At 45.4% G+C, this 12,213-nt stretch overlaps 1 protein-coding gene across 3 annotated transcripts; it reads left to right on the top strand.

Annotated features, from left to right (window-relative positions):
- The first annotated feature begins 6 nt into the window (after positions 1 to 6).
- On the top strand, positions 7 to 12,025 carry NUP54 (nucleoporin 54). 3 transcript variants are annotated; one of them, XM_054295613.1, is made up of 13 exons: positions 7 to 138; positions 1,636 to 1,797; positions 3,748 to 3,831; positions 3,937 to 4,083; positions 4,715 to 4,944; positions 7,052 to 7,239; positions 7,688 to 7,884; positions 8,656 to 8,710; positions 9,291 to 9,384; positions 9,851 to 9,958; positions 10,328 to 10,447; positions 10,785 to 10,895; positions 11,221 to 12,025. In XM_054295613.1, exons 1-13 carry the CDS (start codon positions 87 to 89, stop codon positions 11,347 to 11,349), a joined length of 1,677 nt encoding a protein of 558 aa, XP_054151588.1. In that variant the 5' UTR covers positions 7 to 86; the 3' UTR covers positions 11,350 to 12,025. The 3 variants fall into 3 exon arrangements, with proteins under 3 accessions (XP_054151588.1, XP_054151589.1, XP_054151587.1); XM_054295614.1 differs by lacking the exon at positions 1,636 to 1,797; XM_054295612.1 differs by lacking the exon at positions 7 to 138 and having other exon boundaries at positions 541 to 1,797.
- Positions 12,026 to 12,213: the final 188 nt, after the last annotated feature.

Raw genomic sequence — 12,213 nt, 5'->3', positions numbered from 1 at the left:
CTGGTTTTGTTTGTGGCCGGACCCGCCGCGGGGGCTCGTACGCGCCTCCCGCGGGGGCCTCCGCTCGCCGTCCCACGATCGGCCCCATGGCCTTCAACTTCAGCGCCACGGCGGGAGCCGGGGCCGCCAACCCGACCGGTGAGCGCGGGGGAAACGGGGCGCGGAGGGGCGGGGCGGGGGGAGCCGAGCGGCGGGCAGCGCGTGTCCCCTCGCCAATGAGAACAGCGGCCGCCTCAAAGGGCCGCGCGTGCCCCCCGGCCAATGGGGAATCGTGACGGCGGCTCGCGCGTGTTCCCCTCGTACCGCTTCCCCCCCCGCCAGTGAGAACCGCGGCGGCCGGCAGCGCGTGTCCCCCCGCCAGTGGAAATCACTGCCGCCTCAGGGACCCGCGCGTGACCCCCCACCAATTGGAATCGCGGCCCCCTGAGGGACCCGCGCGTGCTCCCCCGCCAATGAGACCGGCGGAGGCGGCCCGCGCGTGCCCTGCGGCCAATGGGAGCGTCGGTGGCGGGCAGCGCGTGCCCCCCAGCCAATGGGAGCCGCGACTGCCTCAGAGGCGCCGTCCCGCGCCCCGCGCGGCCCCCGGTGGGTCCGGGAGCGGCTCTTGAGGCGCTTGTGATGAGGTAGTCAGGTCCCTCGGATCAGTATTTTCTTGCAATAAATTCATCGTTTGGACGAGATGCCCTTGGAAGTTCATTTTTGACCAAGGTAAAAGATAGCGGTTAACTTGTAAAGTTAGACTTTTCCCCCTCTGCTTTTGTCACTGTCAGTCATGGTGAAATGTAAGACAGAGCTTTCCTTGCCCTCAGTTAGTAAAATAATTAATTGTTGACTCCAAACTCCTTTGGACGGGACTCATCTTTGCTCTAGTTAGCCTGAATTTTACTGTCTCTTTTACAAACACTCTTTCTGGCCCCATCTGAAAGTAAAACATTGCCTTGTGCTGCCTGTACCTTGTGGTGAGGTTTATGACATTCACAGACCAATGTCAGAGGGAAATCTGGGATCACTCCTCAGGACTTCCCGTTGTCTGTCTAGCATGAAACTGTTTCAGCTGCATCCCAGGGGTGCTGGGTGCATCAGTAAATCCAGCAAGGCTGAGGTGGGCAGATTTTGGCAATAGAACTTGGATAAGTCTGCCCTGGAGTAGCTGAGGCTTGTGTGGTGCCTCATCTGCTGAAGCTGAGTTTTGTGGTTATTCTGCTGTCATGTATCTGAGTGTATTACTTGTATGAAGATGATTTACTCTTGCCTTCCTGATAGTTTATTAATTAATTTTGACATTATCTGTTACACTTAACACAGATGCAGCTGTATTGAGCAGTCTTAGGCTGTTAAAAATGACTGTTAATGTGAATATTGAATCACAGAGATAAGGCTTTGAAATAAGGTGGGGAAATGCTGCTGCTTTATGCATGGTATAATTAAAAAATAATATCTTTACAGGAGCAGTGTGTTGAGCTTTCAAGTGTTCTCCTTGTGTCCAATAAAGTTTAATGCCAGTTAATACCTTTTACTCTTGTGTCTAACTCTTGCTCATGGTGATGGAAAAATGCTTCAGCTTTTCTCTCCTGGGACCTGCCTTTCACTCAGAACTAATGTTGCCTTGCTCTTTTTCTGCTTCCCGCTCGTCAGGATTTGGTGGGCTTGAAACTGCAAACTCCACTGCCAGTGGGTTTAATTTTGGGGGTTTCGGATTAACTGCTAATCCCGCGGTGAATTTTAATATTGGGAATTTCGGTGTTTCTACTACCTCAACTCCAGCTTTCAATTTTGGTAACAGTCTGGCAAGCGCAGGTAGATAATGCGTGCATACGTGTTCTGTGGTAAATGTTACAGCAGGGGTCCAAGAATTGCATCCCTCACTGGGGATCTGTGTCCGCTACTAATCCTCATATCCATAAAAGCTCTGGAAATGGAATGGGAGGGGTTTAGCCCGTTAAATTCTCGAGGAATAGTTTTTGAGGACAAATAACCCTGTAGGCAAAAGTCTCTAGAACGGGAATGAATCCAGGTGATCCCAAACAATCCCAGAGCTGGTCCCTTTTCCCTGTTTCCTGACATGAGATTCTTGGACTACTGCAGTCATGTTTCCATGTTCCCCCGTGTCTCCTCATCGGCCTTGCGTTGGCTGTCATGAACACACCACACCTCAGTAGTTTCTGTGCAGAAACGAATTGTATACGACCGGCACAAAGTCAGAGCCAGCTGTGGCCCGTTCCCAAAGCCACCGAGTGTCCCAACACCGCCCTGCCCCAGCTCTCCAGGGGTGCTCGTGCTCCAGGGAGGCCTGCACGGGACGGGGGCACTGGGGTGTGGCCAAGGAAGCCCTTTGTATGGAGATCCATCAGATCTGAGCCATCAGCTGACGTCATTTCACCTCAAATATTTCCCTTTCCCTCTGAAAACTTTGGACTGGATGGATTTCTAATGCTTTTGTAGGTGTGGAATTAGCCAGGGGGTCCGGTTGCTGCTGCTCGTATAGGAATTCCGTCCATCCCACAGTGTCATTGCTCTCTGTGTCTGCGCCTCTCATCTGTTCTGTGCACTCCAGCGGTCTTATTGGGTTTATTTGCTGTGAACACTCTTCACTGGCTTCATTTGAGAAGACACAGAAGAGACCATGGATAGTCCATTTGATATTTAATTTGATTCTTTGGTACTGAATTTGTAGTCTCAGGCCCTTTTCAAGAAAGAATGACTAAATTTGCAGTGGGTACAAAGGTACCTAAAAATGGTGTTATCTGCTGGTGCTCCTGCCAGGGTGTCCTGCTCTCTGGCAGGACTGAAACATGGGTGTTACAAGGAACAATTTCTTGTGCCCACTCACATCAAAGTGTTTGCTGAATGGAAATATAATGCCCTTGCATATCAGCTTTGATTTATGCTTTTCATTTGATTTGTGGACAGGAGGACTGTGAGTGTAATAGATCTTTTTTTTTTGCTATTGACATGTGAGTGAGGAGAGGCAGCATCTTTGAGACAAATGCTTTGTAGCAGACTGTCTTGTCTTCTGAGCACATGTAAAAGCAGCATGAGACACAGACACCTTGCTTTCCCAGGCAGGTCAGCGCTCCACAGGCTGCACCTTGGGCCAGTGCCATTGGCAGCACTGGAGCTCAGGCGCTCACTTGGGTCCTCTCCTGCTGGCCAATGATTGCTTTTCCTGAAAATCTGTGGAAGGCCGATTGCTTTTGCATCCATCTTCCTATACTAGTGGTTGAACCTCTAAATGAGGTGTAACGGGAATGATCATTGGGAAACAAGGCTTAAAAAAAAAGACCCTGTAGAAATTTACACGACTGTGTGTATCTGGCCTCAGGTTTCCTGAGGTGTTAGGGCTGTTTGTAAAGTTCACAAAACATCAAGTTGTTTATTAAACACTTAGTAGTGACATTGAGCAGAAGTATTCCTGAGAACGAATGTAAGAAATAGTCCTGTTAGTTGTGTCTGTCACTAGGGGAAGCGCATCCCTCTGGTAAAGGACCAAGATGTCAGTTGATTGCTGCCTTTTTATTTGCTTTTGTGACACACCATACAAGTTGTGGCTTTGTGATCCGTGTTTTCTCCCCCATTTCCTTGGGCGATGAGCTCGGTGCCCATGCTCAGTGTGAACTACATGCTTGTGCCATGTGCCATCCGTCTGTCAGCCCCTGTCGCCATGACCCCCGAGGCGTGGTTGGTTGTGGTGTTGTGCCCAGCTGCGGGGCCGTGTGCCGCTGCCTGACCGCAGTCTGTGTTCGGCAGGTGCCTTTGGAGGCTTTGGGACCACCACCACCAGCGCGGCACCGGCGTTCAGCTTCTCTGCTCCCACCAACACCGGCACCGGCGGTAAGGGACTGAGGGACTGACTGCCCGCAGAGCAGATCCAGGAGTGCTTTGGGTTGCGGGGCTGCTGTGCTCTTCTTCTCGGTAATCATGTGCTTGTTTCCGCAGGACTCTTTGGTGGTACCCAGAACAAAGGCTTTGGATTTGGTACCAGTTTTGGCACAGGAACTGGAACTGGCTTGGGCAGTGGGTTGGGAACTGGGCTAGGCTTTGGAGGCTTTGGAACCCAGCAGCAGCAGCAGCAGCAGCAGACCAGTGAGTATGGCCTTTGGATTTACCCATCCCTTAGCAGTGAAAGCACAAGATTGCCATCTTCTGTTGCTGCGGTAGTAGGACAGAAGTGTATTGTAACAGGAGGTGGTTTAACACTTAAACTCTTAAACTAGAGCTCAAGCAAGTCTCTGAGCTTCACCCTTGAGCTTCCAACAATATTTACCCCTTTGGTTTAATGCTGGTAGAATGTAGTTAGAGAATTGATGTTGCAGTCACAGCATTACTAGAAAGGGGAGGAAAAAGGCATTGAGGTTAATTTAAATGGGAGCTGGATAATAAGCAGCTTCAGGCTCTGAGTCCACTGAATTTGTAACAGCCAGCCTGCCTCTCAGATTTAGGTATTGAGGGTGCCAGATAGATGGTGACATGGATCAATACGTGTGTCTTGTTAAAAAAAACCCTAAAATTCTTCTAATGTATTGTTCAGGAGCTTCTGTTGTAGATGATGAATGGCTGTAAAAAGACACTTAAGAAACATGATCTGATTTTAATTCCTTTATTTGTTTGGTTTTATTTTGCTTCTCAGAGTCTGATAAGAAGTGATGCTAGTGATAGGTGATAGCATGGTCACACTTGGTCAAGGGGTTCATTTGTTTCTCTTTATCCCACCCAGCATTAGGCACTGGGTTGTTCAACCAGCCTGCCCAGACCCCCGCTCAGTCCAACCAGCTCATCAACACAGCCAGCGCCCTCTCGGCCCCGACACTGCTGGGAGATGAGAGAGATGCCATTCTGGCCAAATGGAACCAGCTCCAGGCCTTCTGGGGCACGGGCAAAGGGTACTTCAACAACAACATCGCTCCGGTGGAGTTCACGCAGGAAAACCCCTTCTGCAGGTTTAAGGTATGGCATGGTTCAGCTGCCCGCAGAGGGCGCCAATCCATTACTCTGCTGAGGCTGAGCAGCTCATGGGTGTTAAACCAGACTTTGTCACTGGTAAGAGTATTCTGAAACAGTATTTTTCCAGGTAATCTGCACAATTCTGATGCATACTCATTAAAAGGTACGAAGATGCTGGAAATCTGGGTGGTGTGGAGGGACTAGATAATGAGCCCAGATGTGGAGCATGAAAGTAACAATTTCATGTGCTAGCATTCAGGTTAGTGTGTGTGTACTTCAAACAGATCTATGGAAATTAATTTTAATGTGTGTCTGTGTATGTTACAATAAGACAGAAACAATTCGAAATAACCTTCTTGTCTGAAAGAAACTGTGAACATTTGGAATAGGAACTTCAGGGTCTTTCTTCCTTGCTTGGTCTAGATTAAAATAACCCTCTATGAACTTGGCCTGTGCCAGGTTCAAAATCCACCAGCCTTTATCCTTGCCAGTGCTCATGCTGACTCCATTCCCTGTGTGGACTTGTCAGCAGTTCCAGATCTTGCTTCTCATGTTGACAAATTTGTGGCTCTCCATCCTCCGCAAATCCTGCACTTGCTGACTGTCTTGCTAAGCCTCAGGCTTGTAAGGGGATTTGGGGCAGGCGTGGCGACACCTCCAAAGCTGATCCTTTGGAGTGCGAACTTTGTGTCCTGAATGTAGGTTAATACTGAATTAAGTCCAGTGTTGATTATGTACATTATGAGAGTTCTGTAACGTTTTTGCAGCAATTGTGCCTGCCTAAAAAATGTTTGGTTTTGTTGCATCACCTTTTTCAGTGTTACCTTGAACATTTTATTAGCAATGCAACTGAAAGCTTATTTTCTTGTAAGTTGTTGTCTGAAATTGCTTTCACAGTTTCTGAACTTTGAAAAATTGCCCATTATAAGTTGTGTGACACAAAATCGGTTATTTTAGAGTTTCATTTACTAAAAAGAAGAGTCTTCAGGTTAGAAAATACCAGATACTAGGTTTACTCTTGTCCCTGTGACTGGAGCATTTCTAATGCCATGAATTCACGTGCCATAAGTGAAATACTGACAAGTTCCATCTGTGCCACCAGTGAAGATGCCTGCAAAAAATAGGGGAGAAGGTGGCACAGGGATAGGAGCAGAGCATCATAAGCTATTTTGGTTATTGCCACTGAAACACCTGGCATCAGATAAGAAAGAAGCATTACATGAAGGGTTCCACTTGTACACAATTCCAGCTCTAGGATGCATGAGAAGCGTGCAGCTCCAGACCAAGAAATGCATGCTGCTCTATGTGTTACAGGCTGTTGTTTGAAGTACCACAGTGAAGTAAAATACATCTGTTCTAGTTTGAAACTGCTGAGTTGCATAAAAAGATTGTGGAAGTTATTTATTTAAAACAGAAGTACCAGAGGTGTCATGTGCTTAAAAACAAATTCTTCCTTAGCTGTCACTGTTGTGCTCCATGGCAGGATGGCTGGTTCTGCGAGGCTCACTATGGCAGGGGATTACCCTCTGCTGACAAAACCGAGCTCCTGGGCACATCCCCAACTCATTTCTCTCTTCATGAGGGGAAAGGTGCAGGTCACCCACCCACGTGCAGTGTCAGGGCCTCACCAAGCCCTTACGCTCCGCCCTGTCACCAGTGCCAGCGTGGGGTGACAGCTGATAGGCAAGAGGGGGTGAAAGCTGCCACTCTGTTTTTGCTTGTAATAAGGCTGATCCTCTGGTTCCATTTGCAATTTGGAAAAAGGCTCAGTTTGTAAAATGTTCCTGATTGCTGTCAGCTCTGCTGTGTTGGCAACTCCCCTGATGGAAAAAGGATACTTAGGAACTTTTTGTAAAAATCTTTACAACTTTTGTAAAAATCTTTACAACTTTTTGTAAAAAACTGTTTCAAAAGCTGCTGTACTGATGGCTGTGTGAGAGATTGATTTACAAGGGGATTGATTTCATGTTTGTGCAGCTTTGAATAAATTGTGAGTTAAATTTGGAACCAGTTGCTCTAAAAACAGAGGGATTTAGCCCCTCCTCTTCATGCCACAAGGATAGGCATTTGCTAAGTAACATACCTTCATTTTTCATGTGTTCCTTGGCAGGCTGTGGGTTACAGTTTAATGCCCAACAACAAAGATGAAGATGGCCTCGTGGTCTTGGTGTTTAACAGAAAAGAAGCAGATATTCGAAGCCAGCAGCAGCAGCTCGTAGAATCGCTACACAAAATTTTGGGAGGAAACCAGACCCTCACTGTCAATGTCGAAGGTGTTAAAACAATGCCCGATGACCAGTACGTGAACTTCCCACAGGGTTGCCCATTTATATTGCATGTTAGAATGGGTTGGTGCCTAAGTCTACTGTCTCCCCTTCTTGATTTTAGATCTCTTCATCCTGAGTTTGATTTGTATCTCTTATTCCTTCATATAGTTTTTCTTACAACATTGAGTCCAGTGCCTTTCCAGAGATTTTAGGTTATTCTTAATGTAGTACTAGTATCACCATAGGATATGGTTGGTAAAACTGGGAGGAGCAGAGAATGTAATGGTATTTACAGTTTTTCACTCTCTCTCCCTTGCTGTGTTAAACCCTGCAGCTACTGGTACTTTACATCTGACTTGGTAAAGAAGTTAAAAGTCAGCTGGGAGAAGTGATAGCTTGGATTTTGGGTGGTTGTGTATTGTGTTACCTCCTTCGTGCTGCTGACCTTTTCCTGACGTTCCGCATTTTGTCTCGCTCAGGACAGAAGTGATCATTTACATTGTGGAGCGCTCCCCCAACGGCACCTCCAGGAGAGTTCCTGCAACGACCCTCTATGCCCACTTCGAGCAAGCCAACATCAAATCATCCCTGCAGCAGCTGGGGGTCAGCCTGTCCATGGCCAGGACAGAGCTGTCCCCAGCACAAGTCAAGCAGCTCCTGCAGAACCCTCCTGCCGGTGCGTGGGCTGGGCCTTCTGTGCTCTCCAGGAAAAAAGCTGGTGTCAGCTGGAAAACACCTGTGAAAATAATAAGAAAAAAAGAAAAGTTAAAAATCACAATAATCATGTCCTATACTCACAGTTTTCAGATGGCTCTCTTAGCTTGCCTGTGTGGCCACAGACGGCTTTGCACATATAGCTTTGTTTTAGAGTAGTTAAGGGCTTTTCATGTAATTTGATTAGATGACTTACCTTTGTATCTATAGCTTTTATATATGTCCATGTTTAGGATATGAAAGGTTATGAAATCTGGATTGGAAAAGGCATTTGGCCTAGTCTTGCAGAAAAGTCAGAGCTAACTCCTACTGAGATTATTTTGCCAACTGATTTCGTACTTTGATCACTTAGTTACTGATATTTTAAATATTTGTTTGTTTCACACAATAAGCAACTTCAAAAGGACAGATGACCCAAGTGTGGCATATAATGGGAACAGTAGGAATTTCTGCCTTTAAAGTATGGATTATCCAATGGGAGCACCTATGGGTTATTCCTTTCCCCTGCTTTCAAACCAGTGCTTGACAGCTTTTGGGTCTGAATTTACTGCTCCTGCTCAGGATCAGGAGATTTAGAGAACTACCCTAGTTTAATTAACCTTAATTTGTGCAACAGGCATTTGGGTTAGCATAGTTCATAGGGTTTGTGTATTGCACAGCATTTTTTCCTGGTTAGCAGCTGTAATATCTCTCAGATAGCCCTACTAAAAATCCTTTTTTTTTTTTTTTTTAGGTGTTGATCCTATTATATGGGAACAAGCCAAAGTTGATAATCCTGATCCTGATAAGTAAGTCAAATAGTATGTTCAAGTATTGAAATATTGCAACAAGGCTTGGACAGAGGAGAAAGAGATAATAATTGCATATTACTCTTCAGATAACTTGTGAGAAAGTTACTCGAGTACAACTTGGCCAAGTGCTGATCCCCTTGAAAGCAGTGAAGATTACTGAAGGTGCCTGTCTTAATCCTGTTACCCATTTAGGCGCTTAGGAGCTGTCAGGATAGAGAAAGAGTCTTACTTGGGTTCCTTAAAGGAGTGGTGTCCTCCGTTACATGGATTAGTTATTGTGATTTATTTTTTGCAACCCTTATGGTTTTTTCTCTTTTCTGCTGAAGGTGCTGTGCCCTTGTACCCTCCAGTGGTTACAGATAAATTGGGCTGGTTTCTTTATGAAAAAGGAAGAGGTTATGGGGAATAGTTAGGACTCTAAAACTAAGCAAAAGAAGATATGGTTATATATTAATTTATAAAAGATCAGCATAATCTGTGACTTTATGTTAGATTCTGTTTCATAATTATTAACCCTTATCATGTTTGATGTGTCCAGTATAGAAACATGTTGTAAGAAATATTTGTGTTCTCCTAGGCTTATTCCTGTGCCAATGGTGGGTTTCAAGGAACTGCTGAGAAGATTGAAGGTCCAGGATCAGATGACCAAACAGCATCAAACTCGATTAGATGTAAGGTTGCTCATCTTTATCGTGACTTGCTGTTGACAAAGGATGCGCTATTAAATGCACCTAGCCCTGTGTGTTCAAAATGGAAACATGAACCATTGTCTTAATATATCCTTAAATAGATCTTTGCCAAAAACTGAGCAGAGTGGTTTGGCTTTCATTTGTTTCAGGTTCCAGCTTACTGTTTTGTTACAGGCTAATCCACACCCACTCCATTAAGTCCATTGGCAGAAACTTTTAACTTTGGGCAACCAATTTTCCAGTGCCTTCTGAAAATCCCAGTTGTGTATGAAAATAAATACAAAGCAGAACAGTAGAGATAGAAGAAAGCTTTCTAAAATCATCTGGGGCAAGGACACCAAGTTGCTAAGTGGTGTAGTGTCATGAAGCTTCCAGTTTTAAATCAGGCCTACCTTGTTCTGTTATCAAAAACTCTCTGGCTTCTAGTTGACTCCCATCTCCTCTGCAGATAATATCAGAAGATATCAGTGAGCTGCAGAAAAACCAAACGACGACTATGGCAAAAATTGCACAATACAAAAGGAAACTGATGGCGCTTTCACACAGAACCTTGCAGGTAACAAGGATGATCTAAACAAGTCCTTTGACACGCTTCAGTGCCACAAGCAGTCTCAGAGGGAAGAAGAACCTGTTCCATCTTGTGCAGGCCAGTGCTGAGAATTATTCTGACCTCAGCTAACAGGTGTTCATTTAAGTACCAGGCAGAGCTGTCAGGGAAAGCTCAGGTCTGCTGTACTTGGGAACCTTCTCTCTCACCTACCCAAAACCACAGGACTGCCCTGAGGTCTTAGAGCAGCAGACTAAATGACACAACAAATCTAGGGAGAAACAGGCTGGAGGAGGGGCAAAAAGATGTAGAGATGGGCTGGTAGGGAGAAGGATGGGCCAAGTGTTCTCTAATGAACGCCAAAGGCTTCTTTTGTAGGTGCTAATAAAGCAGGAGATCCAAAGGAAAAGTGGTTATGCCATTCAGGCAGATGAGGAGCAGCTTCGTGTACAGTTGGATACAATTCAGTGTGAACTTAACGCACCCACGCAGTTCAAGGTGAGTGGCTGACAGCGTTTGGCTAACACCTCTGGGGTTTCCTCACTGAAAGCATGGCAGTTTTCCAAAAGACATGTGTATATTAGTTGTGGAAGGCTTTCAGTCTCGGTGTGATAGGTTGTAGCATTGTGCTCTTTGCTGAATAGCCAATAGGTATTTCAGTAGTTTTGAGTTCTTGGAAATCATGGAGTCGCTTACCCTTTGCATGTCTTCCAGAACATCTAAAAATCAAATGACAGCAATGTTTCCAGCCCTGGAGACTCAAGGAATGGTAGATGCTGGAACTGTGGCAGCTGTAAATGAGTTGTGTTTGATTTAAGCCTGTTTCTCTTCCCAGGGCAGACTGAATGAGCTCATGTCCCAGATCAGGATGCAAAACCACTTTGGAGCAGTGCGGGCTGAAGAGCGCTATTACATAGATGCAGACCTCTTAAGGGAAATCAAGCAAGTGAGTGTTACTGGGTAGAACCCTGGCCTACTCTTTGAGCTTGATCATTTAAGCCAGACACTGCCTGGATCTAGAATGTCATGTTGTCATGTTTGATTAAGTCATCCTTGTAATTGGTCTCAGTGCTGGGGCACCAACCTATTGTACAAAACCCCTCTGTGGAGACAGGCTGTTAGCACAGAAAATGCTGTTATTCCTTCCTCAGAGAAATGATGCCAGGATTATCAATGTGCCAATGCCACCAGTCATGACACTTCTGAGAAATATTACCTAGTGAGTTTGTGAAGTTGAACAATACTCACACTGGTTTCTGAACTATCTGCAGCACCTGAAGCAGCAGCAAGAAGGGCTGAGTCACCTAATCAGCATCATCAAAGATGATTTGGAAGACATCAAGCTAATAGAACACGGGTTGAACGAGAGCATTCCCATCCGAGGGGGAGTCTTCAGTTGACTGGTGGAGGTTTACACAGAACATGGTAGTGGAGTTCATGGCTCACCTTCCAAGGCTAAAACTGTTGAGGTAAAATAAAACACGTCTTGTAGGAGCAAAATGGTATTTTGTCTGTTACTTTTAGAATTAGCAAAGCCTCTTCTAAGCTTTTAAAATTGACCTTTGGAAGGTTTATATTTTATAAAGCTGTATATGCTTTAACAAAAGAAGGAAAACTGAATCTGTTCAGATACCATTTTACTACAAAACTATATGTACTATTGTACATTTTTTTTCCTTTTTTCTTCTTTTTTTACAGCAGCATTGTCCTAAAAAATGCAGTGCTGAGGGGATTGTTTCACTAATGACTCGGTTTGTGGAAAGCTTAGCCTGCTTCCATGTTTCTGTCAGAACAATCAAGTAGCACCATTGTGTAAACAGCTAACTTAAATCATTACAGAGATATTTGTTGCTGTAGCTATTTTGTTCTCTGCAATACCAGTCAGTTACTGGGGCAAGCTGCAGAAAGTTCATGTTTCCGGTTTCTGTCCTTCCTTTGGAGTGCAAGGATCTGAAGGTTATGTTTTGATCACTTTACATATATGAGTTATGCAAAGCTTTGCTGCCCCTCTAAGTAACAGTATGTCTGGACATTGTCTTCTGTCTTTTTTAAAAATCACCCAAAAGTAATAAATTCAGTCTGAATTTGTAATAAACGGTGTGTGGTGTTGGCTCTCAGTGACATCAGCAAAGCAGTGACGCTGCTCCCAGCTCCAGGTAAGTGCACTTCACTCTGCTCCAGGCACTGCAAGGTAGCAGGCTGTCACACCCAGTGTCACAGAGCTGCTTGGCAGCCTCAGTCCCCAAACCAAAGTGAAAGGTGTG

This window comes from Melozone crissalis, unplaced genomic scaffold (assembly GCF_028551555.1).
Source record: "Melozone crissalis strain CALT ecotype California unplaced genomic scaffold, PUWL_Pcris_2 ptg000006l_1, whole genome shotgun sequence".
Lineage (NCBI taxonomy): Eukaryota > Metazoa > Chordata > Aves > Passeriformes > Passerellidae > Melozone > Melozone crissalis.
This window is presented reverse-complemented; position numbering and strand designations above follow the sequence as displayed.